Source organism: Fusarium subglutinans, assembly GCF_013396075.1.
Source record: "Fusarium subglutinans strain NRRL 66333 chromosome Unknown NRRL66333_c0000250, whole genome shotgun sequence".
Lineage (NCBI taxonomy): Eukaryota > Fungi > Ascomycota > Sordariomycetes > Hypocreales > Nectriaceae > Fusarium > Fusarium subglutinans.
This window is the reverse complement of record NW_023502313.1, coordinates 45,425-62,098: the sequence shown is the minus strand read 5'-3', so window position 1 is coordinate 62,098 and position 16,674 is coordinate 45,425. Positions and strand designations below refer to the sequence as shown.

The window sequence follows — 16,674 nt, the reverse complement described above, 5'->3', positions numbered from 1 at the left end:
ACGTGACCCATTAGCCTATGTATGAGGATAGCGAAATCAAGTGATCTAAACTGGGTTTCAACTTCGAATAATACAAACAATTCAAGGCCTCTATACTCTTTGACATAACAGTGGCCACAATCAGACAAGACTCATTAACTTCCCCCTCCTTGCCGTCAGCCTTATACAAGGCCATTCGAGCCTTTGACTTTTCTACAAAGACTCCAACACTGGACCCCTGTAGTAGGCCATTATTTCAGAACTCAGAATCATATAAGGCAATTGCTGCCTTGACCAAGCAGTATTAATACCGCCCCTCAGGCACACACAGCTGTGTCGACCTTCTTTCTTCAACCAACCCGAAAGACTGTTCTTCTGCCAACCCTGGCATCAGTTATAGCTACACCGTCTCGACGCAAAGTATACCATGGCTCCCTCTCCAACTGAAAAGAAGGACGAGACACAACAAATCGACAATATGTCCAAAGCCCAAGATCGCATGGCTCGGTTCAAGGCCCTTCAAGCGCGAGCAAAGACATCGTCGGAGAAAAACTTGAAAGAGGCGACACTCGAATCACAAAGGCTGGCCACAGATCCCAGCCAACTTACTGCCCTGCACCGGAAACATGCGATCGCATCTCACAAACTACTCAAGGCAGACGTGGAGGAAGCGGGTGGAGATTTCGAGCGAAAGCGCGCATGGGACTGGACTGTTGATGAGAGTGAGAAGTGGGATAAACGCCTCAAGAAGAAGACGACTCGTCGCGACAACAATGCTTTTGCCGACCATACACAAGAAGCGAACAAGATATATAAGCGACAGCTCAAGAACATCGATATGAATATGGAACAATACGAGAAAGACAAGAAGGCTCTCATTGAGAAGGCAGCAGCATCGGGTGGACTAGACATTGTTGAGACCGAGGATGGTGAGCTCATTGCGGTGGACAAGGATGGCTCCTTCTACTCTACCGCCGACTCTACGACGTTTGCTGAAAATAAGCCAGACAAGGCAGCAGTCGACCGCTTGGTGGCAGACCTGCAGAGAGCAGAAGAACAAAGACTGAAGAAGAGAAAGGAAAGGATGGCACAGAACGGGGACGATGGCGACGTGACATACATCAACGAAAAGAATAAGCAGTTCAACCAGAAGCTCTCGCGGTTCTACAACAAGTATACCGCAGAGATCAGGGATAGCTTTGAACGAGGAACAATGATTTGAAACAAACAAGATATTAAGTTAGGTTTTAATCCAGTCGAGTATCATACGGTTTAGCGTCTTTGCTTTTAACACAATACGACACAATATCCTACAGCATGGTTTTCCTCCAGGCTTTGCTCGCTAACTCCTCAATTTCTGGCACGTCGATGGCACCCTTGATGGTCTCATCGCCCAAGGCCTCAACTACCGCCTTCGCCACAGTCTCAACCTTCAGAGGCTTGACTCCCGCCGCACCGATGAAAGTCTTGAAGTAGTTGCCTGTAAGACCGTTGAAGGCTGTGCCAAGGCCAACCATTGCAGCCAGAGGCATTGTCACTGGGCGTGAGCTATCGAACATGAAAGAAGGGCGGATGAAAAGACCTCTGAGTTCTGGGAACTTGCTGGCAATGGTGATCTCGGCCTCTCGCTTGGTCGATATGTACCTTTGAGGGAGAACAGGAGCACCTGCTGCTGCAGAGATGTAGCAGAAGGAGTTCACTTTGGCAGCAACCGCGTGCTTAGCCAATGTAACTGCACTGCCGCGATTCATAATCTCATATGTGAATTGATCCTTGGGGTTTGGAGGCTTGATGTCCTCTCCTTGTCCTTTAGCCAAAGGGTCCACACCTCGATCACGAACGGGAGCAAAAGCTTTCTGAAGACCAGCAATGGGGGACTCCTTGCCTGAGATGGCGCCCTTGTAATCAGCCTCTAGGAGGATGCCCATGCTGTGCACCACGAAGTCAGCGCCATTGAGTAATGGAGCATACGTAGCCGGACGAAGAATATCACCACGTTCCCAGCTCACTTTATGTGCCCAAGATGGAGGTGTAGCCGAGGCGCTGATAGTGTCCCACCGAGGGTCACCAGAACGGCTGTACAACAAGATGAGTTCGTCTCTTGACATTATGGTAGATGTGAGCTATACCTGATGGAGGTTACATCCCATCCTCGAGCAACAGCATATTTGCAGATACGAGAGCCCAAGAAACCGGTTCCACCGCAAACAACAAGCTTCTTTGAGGCCGACATCGTGATGTTCGTTCAAAAGTCGTGTGATGATGTCAAAGCTCTTCAGAGCTATAGTGGAATGTGATAGTTAGATTGAGAAATGAAGAACGGAAAGCTGCGAGTTCCGTAATAGGAAAAACAGAGGATGATGTTTTTGTGGTGCATAAATCGAATTTCCTGTTCAGTTAATGGCAGCGTGCCATGCAGCTGTCGATGGTAAGGTGGAATCAATGAAATCATCATCGAAATCGCAAGGCTGGAGACCCGATGTGGCTGCGCGATGATTATTGGCCACGCCACTGTGGCATAAGTTAGTCAAGTCTTACGAGGCTGACGCTTTGCCACTCTTTGCGACACTTCACCTAGATTCCTTGTGTACATGTATTTTCTGGTAATATTCTCAACATCAAAATACTCTCGTGGTAACAAAAGTCTCGGTAGAGACAGCTGAAATCGGACGGAAATAACATGGCACCCCAAAATCAACTTGGGAAGCGTGTCAAGCTCACGCAAGTCCGTCGCCCTTTTATCGTTGGGAGCACAGCGAAGCCTTTCTCCGACACGAACCCGCGACCAGCAGGTGTCCCTGATACCCATACGCATTCATGGCAGGTGTTCGTCAAAGGTCTCGACGATACCGACATTACCTACTGGCTGCGTCGGGTTCAATTCAAACTTCATGAGTCTATCCCAAATTATGTACGAAGTAGGAAATGACCTTCCTTGTTTGCACATGCTGATGCTAACGGAAAACAGTGGTTGAAGGCGAACCCGGAAAACCCTTTGTAGTCGAAGAGACAGGTTGGGGTGAGTTTGACATAACGATCAAACTCTACTATGTCAACGACTCGGGGGAAAAGCCCCAGACACTATACCATTATCTGCGTCTACATCCCTACGGCCGGAACGAAGAAGAGAAGCAAGCTATGATCGCCTCTAATGGCGAGATCCGTGCATGGAGCTACGAAGAACAGCTCTTCAACGAACCCTACGAAGTCTTCTATAACCTCCTCACCCAGGGCGCCGTACCTAAGGGATGGAAGCCGAGCGGTGGCAAGGGCAAAGGGAAGACGCGCGCGCCACCGCCTTTCCCCACTGACAGCAATGAAGTTTGGGAGCATTCGGCAATGATACCAGCGCACAACCGGCCGGGGCAGCCTTTCAGTCTAGAAACTGAAGCAACCGAGATACGCAAGCTAGCAGATGCGCAGACTCAAGCTGAGGATATGGCCAAAAGGATACTTGCTGAGCTCAAAGCCAAAGAAGAACTACTTGCGACATTAAAGGGCGAGAATCAGGCTGCTGCTGCTGCTGCCAAGTCATAGCATGATGGCCGAGTCACGCACAACAAATCAAGACGTCAGAGAATTAAGTCTCGCAAGCAGAGCGAAAGCGAACAGTACAGCTAAGACGAGGCTTCAAGTACCACAAATTACACCAGACACCTGGGTACGAAGAAACTATTTGTAGCTTCGGGGCTAGGCTGGCCATCATGCAAGCCTGTCCATGAGATGCCACATCATATGTGAAGCAGTCAGCTCTCCATGGTCCTCAACTGAACAGCGGTAAGCTCGCCCGAGTGCGCTTGAGAGCGCGGTGTAGCTATGTCTGAGGATCAAGCTAAGAACGTATAATAGGGAGGATGGTGCTCAGATAAGACAACTTCTTACTCGCCACGAAGCATATTGATACCAAATTGATTGTAAGCACATCTTCTATGGCACATTCTAGTTCAATCAAATCATTAAGAAGCCATAATCTGTTTGTGAATGGGAGTTGTTTTGCGAGTACTACGCGGTTATTTAAAACCAAAACTAGCCTCGTTCCTTAGTCCTGATACCATGATATCTTCTAGATACCCCAACGATCTCTCTGACCGTGTAAACCCCGCCTATCTCGCCTATGAATTTGTGAATAACATTGTTAAGACTCTGACATCGCCATGAGTCAACCCCCCTGGGGCTATTGACCAGTCCAGACAGACTACTAAGCTGTGTCGTGGCATAGAAATAGAGGACGAATAACAGTACCACCTGTCCGATCAGAACTCATGACCAGACACACCCTATTTTACCCTTCGCCCCGTCTCTTCCAACGCCACAAAAAAAACATAATGAATTGCTTCCTTCAGGCCGTTTCCTCAACCTGAAGTTTCCAAACTCCAGCGCCTGCCTAAAATGAATGAACAAATAGAATGCTAAAGAGAGTACTAAGTTGGATGTGCCAACATGTGTGGCCTTTCCTTTCTGCTACTGAGTAGCAGCTTCGTATGCTGGTGGTGGTGCGTCCTCACGCTCATCCCAGGGGCTACGTTGCCTGTTCTTCTCGTCATAAACTCGCCTGGCAATTTCGCCAGCCATCTTCATGATCCAAGCTTGTTCAAGGATGACAGAAGAAGTCTCTGAGCTAATGCTTTGGTTTTCCAATCCAGGAGATTTGCCCTTCTCAGACTTCAGTTCAGAAGTGATAGAAGCGATCGATGGATAGTTCTGAGATTCTGAGGGTTGAACGGCGTTCTTGAGCGGGGAGCCCATCCTTCGCGCTTCCTCAAGAGTGGCTATGACTGAGGGACGTCCTGCCCCACCCGCGCTTCTAAAACGAACTTTATTCGGCGTGGATGCCTCAGCAATGATAGACGACTCAGTCTCCTCAGGAATTGATTCGTCAATCATGGGCTCAGATATAGGGACGTCCACAGATGCCGTGTCTGACGCTTCACTGCCAGTCTCTGGGGTGGTCACTTCTGATTTGGTACGTCTCAAATTCACCACGCGTGTCTTCTTCTTGCGCCCTGTCCGTGATCGACCTGCCCCAAGTGATCTCCCGTTCGTTGCCGAATTCATACTGATGAGTGAAGGGCGAGAGGGGAGGTGGCCGTGTGCGTTGCTCGCTGTATCTGAAAAGGTGTATGTTGTCGAATTTCCTGCGTGGAATGACATGGTTTTGGTGAGAGTAGGTGTCGAAAGCAAGGGCGTAGACGTTTCCGATCGTTCTCCATAACCTGTCCAAGCACGGAAGACGACATCTCGAATACCAGGAGTGAAGAGCGATAAGGTGCGATGCGAATCGGTCAAGGCGGCAAGACGCAACAAATTCTTCTGAGAAAACAGTGATTGGACTTCTCCACTTCCATTCAACGTGAGCTCAGAAATAGCATTGGGGTCAAGAAGATTGCCATTAGCATCCACGGGATCCAAGGGAGGGCTGGCCAAAGGGTCAACACCAGCTTCGTCTTCTTTCTCAGCTGGTGTTTCGGTGCCCTTGTTGGCCTGATCAGGACACCACAGTTGAAGAGACAGTCGGTGAATAATTGCCGGTAATTCATCCATCATCAAGTTGCGCAGTTGTTGCTCAATTGTTCTCTGCAAGTAATCGCGAACGAACTGTATCGAGTCGAAGGTAGAGGATACTTTGAGCGATTCGAGTGGGTCATTTCGGAAGACGAGGGTAAGCCCCTTTTGTTTTGAGAATACCAGTATGATGAAAGCAGAGAGCTTGAAATCAGACAATGTGATCGAGAGTGGAATAGTTAGGCCAGAAGCGGCGGCCAGTGGTTGAGGAGATGTAAAAGTCGGTTTAGAGTAGAGATATGTATTCAATGGATTTGCCTAGGGTTGTGATGTTAGTGTGAATGGGATTGCAATGATGGAATCATCGGTAGAGCGCTTAGACCAAGGGATTTTTGGCAGGGGGGTGGAGGGGTTTAATGCGCATTGTCGCAATCAAAGAAGGTTGCATTAACAATGCAATAAAGCCATGTGCAGGTTGAGACTTGGAAAGAAACAGTGGGCGGTTGTTGATGCCATGATAGCTGCAAGGTTAAAGGATGGCGATCCACGTCAAGCTCAACAATGGGCGTAGTAGGTAGAGAAAAACGTGCAACGGGTGGAATGTAGCTTCAGCGGAGAATTACTGAATGCCTCCAAGATGGAGGTAAAATGATCACTTACTTGAACTCTTGTCTTGAGGGTCAGGAACGCATCACCAGAATATGTCATTTTGAAGATGCCCCGGAACCTATCCTCCGCAAGATCACCAATTTCCAATATTTCAAGATCAGGGGGTACGGTCCCAAGGTTGAATTCGCTGACAAGAATATCATCGACAATAATAGGCGGCTTCGGACTCTTGTTTAGGGCCTTGGTTAAAAGGTCGCGCGCACGACGGTAGAAGTCGGCGTCCGCGGTTAGCGGCGACCAGTTGAAGTTGAAGGCCATGTTGAAATGGCAATCACCTTCCCGTGATCATGGAGGAAGTACTGAAGTGCCGGCAAATCGGCAGCTGTGACGAAAGCTCGAGAACGGCGAGAAGAAGGGACTGCGGCGCGTGCGTGATGGGGATTGGGAGGCGAAAACAATGAGCGAATGTGATAGCTTCGGGTCTCGTCGGTCGGCGTGATCGGTTGCCAGAAATGCTCAAGGAAGGACTGTACTTCAAGAGAATTGTCGACGGCACCCAGTGCGGCAGCGGTGACGTGAGGCTCACAAGGAATCTGGTAAAATAGCGAGAAGAAATTGAGACGGCTGGACAGGATAGGATTTCCCAGGAGTGCGGATCGTGGGGATGACGCTACAGGATTCCCCAGGCAAACAGCTTCAGGATGATTGGGAGAGGATGTCCGAGGTGGGGAGCTCGGAGCTGCAATGCAGCAATTTTTTTTTCTTCTAAGGGCTCAAAGGCTTCAAATTTGACTGGTGTCCAAGGCAGGAATTTAGTGGGTAATGGCAGCGAAACCACTGATAAAACCCAACGCTGAGACGCCCTAGACCTGGACTTAGAGGAGCTGAAGCGAAGCGAGACGGCTGGCAACCCGGTATTGATTAAATGCAATCTGGTTGGCTCGTTAATCGGCTGCGGGAGTAAAAGACGGTTATGACCCGGTATTTCTAACCGTTGTACGGAGAAGAATACGTCAGGTCAGGTCGCAAAATGTACAATATCAGGTAGTTCGTGATGGATATTTGTAGGTGGCCGGGGTGATAAAAATACTCTAGCGGTGAGATGCAAAATTCGGTGTAGGTTGGTTTGATAATATGGAGTCTATTGCATTGTGAGTTGTTAATGCAGCAGAATGTGTGACTACTGTTGGTCGAGTTTCAGATGGTCCAAGCTGCCTTAGCTACGATCAAAAAGATTCGTCCGTATCCCCGTTCGGAGGGAGAACGGAGTCCGGGGGGAAACAAGGAATATCGATACAATTTCCCAAGACGTTGCGTGACTTCCGAGGTTATAGTTGAAATACCAGTTAATAATGCAGAGGCATATAAAACAATATAGAACGAAAAGCAGCGTGAGGCTAGCTGGTAGCTTCAATGCAATGTGAGGGAGTGCATCAATTGGTCTGCCGGGGGGATGATTTGTTGTCTGCCATCATGAAGAAACGCGCAGATGTGCCAACTTTGTATAATTCCTGATGCGCTGTCTACCCCATGCTCTTCATGCAAGCACACAGCAGACAAAATTTATTTTCACCAAAAAGGCGTCGTCACAATCAGATGATCATATCCTGTGCTCTGGGAAAGATGCCTTGTGGAACGACCTCTGCATCAGGTGGTTCGATGTTCATCCTTACTTTCTGGGGAAGCGAGCATCTTGCTGAACAAAGACCCTTGAAAGACCAAAAGTCGTCTCCTTGTAGTAATACTTTGCCCTTGGGTATTGCCCAAAAGGTTCACCTGCTGCATGTTGATTATATTCTCACGAAAACACGGACCAGCGGCTCTTCCCGGAGTCCTCCGAACCCACAGGCTGGATAACTGACCTTATTTAATGCCGACCCCTCTTCTTCATTCGGAAAGGTCAATATTACCCGACTCTCTGTTAGAGGCTGTATAGGAAGAAATTTAAGATCGAAATAACACTTCCCCTTTGATTGTTTATTAGTCTATACATTCCTGGAAAGGTTGCCTTACAAGCAAAGCTTCAACTTAACTTATTCTTTGCCTCCTCTCCCCTAGGCCTCCATTATGCAAGCATTTCCAACCGCCAGCCCCGAGAAGGGTGATCGGGAGTAAAAAGGGTGATAAGGCCGGGTAGGAACGGAAGGGCAACATAAGTGGCATGTATTTCTGCAATTGAGTGTCGGCAGAGATTAGCAGAAGCCATACGCTAACCACTATGGAGATGGGCTTCCAAGTGTTATCTGCTCATCATGTGTGATACGCTGCATAAGGTAGCTTTCCCCACGATGTGATGCTCGCAAACCAAGAGACTCTTGGTTGAAAGTTGGAGCCAGTTACAGAAATTTGTGTCAGACTTACATAAGCATTTTTATTAGTTAAAGAATCTGGTACCTCACTTGATGCGTGTCTCTCAATGACAAACCATCCATCCTCGTCAGCAGGCGAATTGCCCTGACATTCATTTCTGGTAATCGATCCCTTCTTCTTCTTCTATCGTGAATGCTTTGTTATAGAGTGATTATCGTGGTATTCTGCCGTTATCACCCCATGATCTGGAATTTTAATGATCTAGCGCCTTACATCATCATAGCCAGAAACAAAGGATCAGGACGACTCACCTTCCACTGTTATGCAAGGGACCAGTTTGGTGAGACTACAAATCTTGTCCACCTGACAGCCGACCGGGATCCATATTGGTTGCCTTCGTGTCAACTCAGCTCAAAAGGGCACCTCTGTGGTGCTGTACCTTGGTCGGAATTCATCGCTGGGGTTTCACAAGTTGAGGCTTTGTGTAACCCCAGCCTCCACATTCAATATTCTCCGAATCTGTCTCCCTCCCTTCAGTTGCAAACATCGGGATAGGCTGTCACACATGCAACCTTGAACAACGGCACACTAAAATAAATAAATGAGAGCCCTCCCCGTAAGTAAAAACGAATGCAATGGTCGAAGTATTCGTGATTAGCGGACTCGGGTGCAAGCTTAGTCTGTTGCCTTATTTCCCAACTTGCTCGTGCTCGTGTTAGCCCAGATTTATCTCAAAATGGTACACCGATAGGATCAAAGCTCAAACAATTCGATTTGGATCTCCACGTGCGAGTTTAACAGCGTGGGTAGAAGCGTTGGACGATCTCCTTAGGGCATGCACTAGCTACTCCACGCTGATGATCCCAGTAGCCCGGCATTGTCTTCAGCGACGCTTATTCGTGGTACGCCCGAACAGAAACAGAACTGGGAGAAGGAATGCAGTCATTTTGCATGCACACGGTCCCGTGATCGTCGCCATCACTGTCTCGTTGAATTTCTCAACCGCCAACGACAGAGCACAATCAGGGTAAGAAGGCATCACCGCCAGGTCGAGTGACATCATCGGCCGGCGAGACCGATAGACTGGATGAGCGCGTGTGTGCTTGAGCCCCAAAGTTGTCGATGGGCCATCAGCCAGTTGCGACGACGGAGGCCTGAACAGCGAGGTTTGAGTCATCCGTGGCGGCGGCTCAGCGACATCTATAGGCGTGCCACGCTGCCGATATTCTCCATATCCTGCGCTGTCGGCAGCCGTTGTCAGCGCTGTTGTCATTCTGTTTCGTTGATCTGCGCGAATGGAAATAGAAATCCAGGGTGTTCCACAGTGCCTTTTGATAGCGGAGCGCCAGGGTGCAAGGGACCAGGATCAGGGGCCTGAACCGTGGACACACATCGTGGCCTCGTACGGCTGGGGCAAGGAAGGTTGCCAGAGGGCACGATGCCACTTTGACTAAAATGGACAATCAAATTGGACGTGCGTGCCTTGTTTGGCCGCTATTGAGCCTTGACCGTTGTTAATCAGGCCTTGTAGCATCCAGGGTATCTTGAAAGTCCACTGTACTGTTCCTTGTGTTCTGCAATGCATTGATGCCAGCGGGCCTCAAGGCAAAAGGCATTCAAACCTCGAAGCCTCGGCGTTTAATCGACATGGCAGCCCCAGCTCATGAACCAACTACTAGACGGCGCCACGAACAGTGAAGTGACCCCCAAGACCGTATCTCATCAGGTGCAGGTGCAGATGCAGGCGCAGATGTAGCCTGCAGGCGGTGCGCAAGGGAAGCGTCCTAGAAAGACCAAAGGGCCTAGATCAATAGCTTGGGTGTAGTGTGACGGTGGGCTGTGATTCGCTAGAGCCGTCTCGGTGCTTGTTCGCCATGGTTGCTGCCAGAGACGATGACTGGCATTGGCGCTCACTCTAGTCCGGGTCCGGCCCCATGGGTGGAGGGGTCCTAAAAACCTGTGCGTCACCATCCCAGATCAAATTGGATCGTCGACTTTTCTAGGCGACACCAAAGGCTCCGGCTTGTACGTTAGACGGTGGGCGAGCACCCACTTCGATCTGCACCGCCGCTGGCGAACAAAAGACCCTGGACAGTCCGTCTTAAACCTGTGCTTCTCGCGGGGTTTTGTTTCTCTTTGCTTCTTGCCGGTAGACTCCAGCTCACTTGCTATCCTATCCAATCCAATCCAATCCAATCCGCTTGCTTGCCTGTACTCTAGTTGTAGATGGTCTTGTTGCGGTGGAGATATCTGCCAACAGGAATCATGCCAACAGCGGCACTTTCGTAACAAGAGGGTCAAGGGAAAGGGGTAACGAGCTTCGTCATATCATCTGTTCATTTGCTGTCCTAACGTCAGACTCGACTTATCATTACTCTTGCATTCATCTCTGCAAGCAAACCATCGTGGTGATGCTACTCGGATAGAGAGCCAAACAAGTCGAGTCAATGAAGACAAGACATTGTTGCCAGTCCAGTCTTACAACATAAACTCCTTACAACATCTTGTCCAACACACCCCTCCCATACACCACCCGCCGTTGTCAATTCTGCAGTCCTTGTCGAAAGAAACGGAGCTCGACACATACAGTACCCTGCCTTTGCCTTACTACATACCTACCTTACATGACGTTGGCCCAGCTTCTATCGCTGTGTAACCCGAGGCATCACATCTCATTTGCATCAACTGCACTGTCGCTTGTGGTCTCATGCATATGTTCTGCATGTACACAAGGCGTCAGAAACAACCGTGTTGCCTTATTAGACTTTGACCGAGCGGTTTGAAGCAAAACCTAAGTTGGCTTTAACCGTTATAGCTTTCGACAGTGCTTATCCCAAATTTGCTTGGTTACGATCGACTTGACTTCCCAGCTGTCATACGTATCCCGACGACTGTACCACTTACAAACTGGGAGAAGCAAAGTAAACGAGCTCAGAACAGCAATCACTCACATATACGACTCGAGGCAGAAACATTGATCCAGATGCAGATGCAGATGCATACGCATTTGTAGAGTGTGACCATCTCGAAGGAGAAAAGAAGGCAGAAGCAGGCGAGTCAACGCCAGCGCAGCTGCAACTGCAAGCCCTAGCAAGTGCCTGTAACCCGGTCTCTAGGTTTCTACCTTAGGTTGTTAAGCCATCACCAATTCAAGGCTCCTTCTTGTACATATTCACACACCCCTCCTCACCTCCTTCCCTCTCCCCTTATTCACTAAATCCATCTTACACACATCTGCTCTATTTTGCCCCAATTCACCTCTTGTCGAGTTTGGTGTCGTCCTCTTGGCCTTCATTTAAAGCCCAGCCCAACCCTCCCGTCCTCGTTGAAAACGTTCCCCTCCGTTCCCCACCAGCAAACGCGCGACATCGGTGGCTTGAAGGTACCTTGCAGACTACCTGCACAATCCCGGTCATCAATCAACACCATGTCAACTCCATCTCTGTCTGATGGACAGCTCACACCGACTGATACCGATCCCGACCTGTGTTTCTCTTCATCAGAAGATGACCATGTCTGGCCAACTCCTCAAGATGTGGTCGAAATGTCCATTATGCTAAATGGCAGTGCTGTCCCCCTTTCCTGGACCCGGGAAAGTCTCAAAAGACTCCCAATGGGAACTCGTCCAATAAAGATGGTTGGTGAGGGTGCTGCTAATGTCGTGTTCGAATTGGGCATTCCAGAAGGGAACATGTGGGTAAATGATTTCAAAGGTTGGCTAATACAATGTTATACACAATAGATGTGCTGATGTGTTGTTCAGGTTGGCTTCTTCGTGTTGCCAAAGCTCCTGCGAGTGGCCAGCCAGCCAGATTTAACTACCTAAAGCAGCAAGAATTCTACGCAAAGCAAATCACTCCATTTCTCAAGACACATGCCATCCAGCAACGGCTCGTGGTACTTCGTCATACCAATATTATTCCTCAGCTCAACGCCTTCCTTCGGTCAATAGATCATCTGCGCAAAGAAAAATTCAGAGGATCATTCATCTCGGAGTCCAACTGGGGCCTTCTGGTGGAAGATATGCGAGTATCTGGTACGATTTGTCTTCAATACTGGGGTCTATTATTATTCAGCCGCTTACCATTGCTGATAGAACCCAAAAACAGCATCCTCATTGAGTTCAAGCCAAAGTGGTTGAATCAATCTCCAAGTGCTCCCCAAGGAGCCATACGATGTCGGCAATGCGCCATGGAATTATTCAATTTCCTGCGGGATCCGAGTCCTTCAAGACATAGGCCAGAGCAAAAGCCATGCCCTCTTACACTTGCAAACCCCGATGCTCCCGCCGAAATCAGTTCGCCATTCCGTTTCGCACCTAAACTTGCTGAACAGGCCAACAACCCTATGGTTCGAGAACTCCTTGCAAAGACTGCCGATCATCAAGTTATTCGTGATCTTCGGTGGCTTCAGAATCTTTCTGACAGCAGGGGACCTCTGCGTGCTGAGAAGGGCGATCCAATGTTTAGCTTGGCCATGACAATTCGCGATTGCACATGTTTCGTCCAGATGAATTTGGCTCATGATGTGCCTCCCGAACAACGGCTTCGCGTAAGACTCGGTGACTTCGATCTCAAGGATACCGACATAAAGTTCAAACGATGGACGTCAGCCGAGAAAGATCTTATCGATTCCGGGTGCTACACCGCTGACTGGATCATGTGTAATGGGCAGTACTACCACCCTCCTACCAAATGCCTTCTTGAGTGGACCCGTCGGCGGGATCGGCTTGTAAAGATTATCGGTATTAAGGACAAAGACCCTTACCTTCACCCACTCCCCAATAAAACATCATATTTCCCTACAGAGGCTATGTCCAAGCAAGCTCTGATCTACTGGATGACAACGCATCCTATCAAGCTCACGGGGCTGCTGGAGCCAGGCAGGAAGGATAAGCCAAAGGCCGAAGTGTGCCCATTTCGGAATGAGCCTCCGTAAGTCTTACACGTCATATTTTCAGATGCCAGCTGGTTCACCCCTACTAACACACTACAGGAATCTCATGAAATGGTTGTCTGCAAGGCCATAAGCAGACATCCTAGAGATCTCACCCGCAAATCTGCGTACAGGAATCGCAGTTCTCTTTCTATTTTTGCATTACAAGGTTGCATCGGTGCATCTCAACGACGGCGGGCTCGCATAGCATAGCATGGGTATGGGCATGGCTGGTTGCATCAATCAGGGGGCGCGGCGTTAGGTTCAAGGTTGATGTAAGGAAGGGTACGGTTTCCGGTTCGATATATGACGTATATTTATGATTGGCTGCATCCGATACCCAGATATAGGAAGGACTACAGTACCTCAATGTTCGACATCTATCATTTCTCAATTACGGTCCATAACCCAAACGCCGAACCCCAATTCTTAATGTAATATTGTGTAACCCGTTCTAGACGCCCGCTACGCTGAAACTCAAAAGGCTGCCAATGGACAACCCAGCCACAAGACATAATCCCATGAAGCCGCCAGCCGCTTCACGCTCACCTTCATCTACCCACTCGCCCGATGCCATCATGAAACTAGAACCAAGCCAGCCGTTGGTGAGACCAAATATCAACTGAACAATGAAGAGATAAAAGAAGTCGCTGGAAACAATGGCACCACGTCCGTCGATATTACAAAGCAAGTATAGCGGGAGTATACCGTAACGGATAATGGAGAGAACAAAGAGAGCAAGGGGGCGGTGCCGTAGGGAGAAAGGTAATATCGTGGCCACACGACCACTCAAGTCACCCAAATTCCAAAAGAAGAACCCAAGAGGAATAAAAGCGGAAGGCTGGTAGAGAGCACCGGAGTTTTCTTTCACGGAATGGATCTTCGCAGTAAAAACGGGCATGAACATTGTTGCAATGAAAGTGAGTGCCACACCAATGGCAAGCCAGTGAAGTTTAGTGAAGAGTCTCCAAAGGGATGTGACCTTGCGAGCAGCACGTTCGGCCTCTTCAATGCTGTGCATGGACTCGTTCATTTGCTCAACCATGCGGTTCTCAATGATATGGTTATGACGGCGAACCAGCGGGACGAAGGACAGCAGAGCAGCAACTGACACGACGACGGCGGTGAGGAAATAGACGAAAGCTGATGCCTGTCCATCTTCAGGGGATGGCTCCTTGATAGAAGTGTTCTGGTCCTTCTCGGGGGGAAAGACAAGCACAGTAAAAACTTGCGCGATCGGGGGGAGGACACCGGCAATGCCTTGTCCAGCCATGATGGCTTGCATATATTCTGGGCGTCCGAAACTGGCTGCGAAAGCAAAGGCTCCATTCTGAATAAGACCAGCTGCCCATGCAGCAGCAGCGACTGTAGCAAGCAGAAACACAAGATATAGGGTCGGTGAAGCGCTCAGTCCGATGACTGTAGAAGCAGTCAGGAGACTGAAAGCGAAAACATTGATAACAAGTGCCAGGTTGATTCGAAAAGGGTACGATGCTGAGTACTGTATACTAGTAAGAACAAGCATCGCGCCGAGGTTGGTAACAGTCGAGACAGTCAATATCGCAGACTGAAAGTGAGACTGGATCCAGACATCACCGGCAAAGCGGGCGGTGAAGTATGGAGCTGCAGCAAGGAACATATTCCTATTTTACGTCAACTACAACATTCACCGGATACGAGAGAGAAACTCACCAAGCCCAGAGCATAGCGACACCCAGGAGGGCAAAGATACCATATTCTATCCACGAGAACGGCAACTCATGTTGGCCCTCGAGTACTGTTGAGCCTTCTAAAGGATTGGCTTCCTCAGTACCGGTCAAAGGCTCGTATTCTGATGTTGACGTGGATGAGTGTTGACGGCCTAATGCTTTGCGAACGCGTTCCATAATGTCTGCGTATCTACGTTGTTCGTTACAGGTCGTCGTGGATAAGCCTTGAGCTGGTGGCGTACGTATATCGATAGGCGTCGCTTTGGATAGTGGCAGAGTCGTCAAATATAGCTTCCCGCTCAGGACTGTTGTGCCGCTCAGGGAGCGTATGCGTACGCGTTGGATAGTTCCCGTATAGCCCGACTCATCGAGCACTTGAGCTTGCAGAGTTTCAGTCGCGTGGCGTGGTCACTTGCTCGCCTGACAACGTAGAGAGGAATGTCGCAGCGAGTCACAATGAGTGGGATGGAACTCGAGGTGGATGGAGGACTCCAGGTGGTGGGGGTAGCGAGATGATGACATTGAATCCCCTTACATACTCATTGAAGTGAGATAAGATCCGATCTTAAACGGGAACGGGACGGTTAGGGGTCCCATGCCAGGGTCAGGCGGAGATGCTGGGCGGCTGAATTAGGAGGTGAGCCAATCACAGTGAGCCGCTTAACCATCAATTCAGTATGTCAGACCTGAAGTAAACCCCAGTGGTTATATTTCTTAACACTCCTAAAGTTGCTGATATTAGACAAGTCTCCTCATTCTTTGAGACCCAGAACTGGAAGCCCTTGATTAAGTCCGTGGTCCACCTACTATAGTATCGCAGGTATTTCCTTGATGTCCTCGGAAAGTACGTGTTGCACAAAAGACTCAACTCCCGGGGCTGCTTGTATTTCATAGATTATATATATAAGTCGCACGGCATGTCCCTTGCATATGAAGATATGAATTTCACCTGAGATGTCGATTTTTGGAGGTGAACAGGTCTCCAGAGGAATCGAAATGCTCTTAAACAAAGGAGCCATAACACACTGTAGTGTTACAAAAGTAAAAGCGTCCTAAAGAAGGATACACAAAAGTAAGAGTTGCTCGCGAATTCATGAATCACTAACGTGTGAACGTCACATATCACATGTGAGCCTGAGACACCCTGTGACCGTATGGCGAAAACACAAGAAGAGGTTAATCCGGTGTCCAATAAGGAACCATGATCTACACAAGCGACAACCCTCTCTATCTTGCCATGCGACTCTTTCCCCGTGAAAAACTAAGGTAGTCACACGATGCAGATGTTTTATTTACGGCTCGTCAAATCCCGAGTCAGTTTTGCCATAGTTCTCGTTAGAGACGATACAATATCCTAAGGAAGTGCATATATCTATAAAACTATGAATGATATCACAATGGGTCATGGGTATGTTCTTTTGGGCTTTACGGTTAGCTAATAAATACACTCCAGGATTCATGAGTCCGACACTAAGCTCAAAATTTCCATGTTCTCACAATGCGAAGGTTTTTTTTAAATCCTTATGACTTTTGGACCTTAGGGCATTGTGGACGGCCAGTATTACGGAAACAGTTACAGTAGAGTATTTTGTGGTACATCACCGCTTGATACTGAAAGTTGAATAGTACC

General features: G+C 48.8%; 6 protein-coding genes across 6 annotated transcripts; 3 read left to right on the top strand and 3 right to left on the bottom strand.

Moving 5' to 3' along the window:
• Positions 1-406: 406 nt before the first annotated feature.
• Positions 407-1,201, top strand: FSUBG_12124 (pre-mRNA-splicing factor SYF2; the record flags this gene model as incomplete). The annotated part of the gene is made up of 1 exon (XM_036676882.1): positions 407-1,201. One exon carries the CDS (start codon positions 407-409, stop codon positions 1,199-1,201), a length of 795 nt encoding a protein of 264 aa, XP_036532416.1.
• An 88-nt stretch (positions 1,202-1,289) lies between these two features.
• Positions 1,290-2,212, bottom strand: FSUBG_12123 (oxidoreductase; the record flags this gene model as incomplete). The annotated part of the gene is made up of 2 exons (XM_036676881.1): positions 1,290-2,055; positions 2,109-2,212. 2 exons carry the CDS (start codon positions 2,210-2,212, stop codon positions 1,290-1,292), a joined length of 870 nt encoding a protein of 289 aa, XP_036532415.1.
• Positions 2,213-2,659: 447 nt separating this feature from the next.
• On the top strand, positions 2,660-3,516 carry FSUBG_12122 (AF-90-like protein; the record flags this gene model as incomplete). The annotated part of the gene is made up of 2 exons (XM_036676880.1): positions 2,660-2,897; positions 2,948-3,516. The coding sequence occupies 2 exons, from the start codon at positions 2,660-2,662 to the stop codon at positions 3,514-3,516; spliced, it is 807 nt and encodes a 268-aa protein (XP_036532414.1).
• A 924-nt stretch (positions 3,517-4,440) lies between these two features.
• On the bottom strand, positions 4,441-6,408 carry FSUBG_12121 (mitochondrial distribution and morphology 34; the record flags this gene model as incomplete). The annotated part of the gene is made up of 2 exons (XM_036676879.1): positions 4,441-5,799; positions 6,142-6,408. The coding sequence occupies 2 exons, from the start codon at positions 6,406-6,408 to the stop codon at positions 4,441-4,443; spliced, it is 1,626 nt and encodes a 541-aa protein (XP_036532413.1).
• Positions 6,409-11,827: 5,419 nt separating this feature from the next.
• On the top strand, positions 11,828-13,429 carry FSUBG_12120 (inositol-pentakisphosphate 2-kinase; the record flags this gene model as incomplete). Its single annotated transcript, XM_036676878.1, has 4 exons — positions 11,828-12,113; positions 12,164-12,436; positions 12,497-13,334; positions 13,396-13,429. 4 exons carry the CDS (start codon positions 11,828-11,830, stop codon positions 13,427-13,429), a joined length of 1,431 nt encoding a protein of 476 aa, XP_036532412.1.
• A 360-nt stretch (positions 13,430-13,789) lies between these two features.
• Positions 13,790-15,221, bottom strand: FSUBG_12119 (uncharacterized protein; the record flags this gene model as incomplete). Its single annotated transcript, XM_036676876.1, has 2 exons — positions 13,790-14,978; positions 15,028-15,221. The coding sequence occupies 2 exons, from the start codon at positions 15,219-15,221 to the stop codon at positions 13,790-13,792; spliced, it is 1,383 nt and encodes a 460-aa protein (XP_036532411.1).
• Between the last annotated feature and the right edge of the window lie 1,453 nt (positions 15,222-16,674).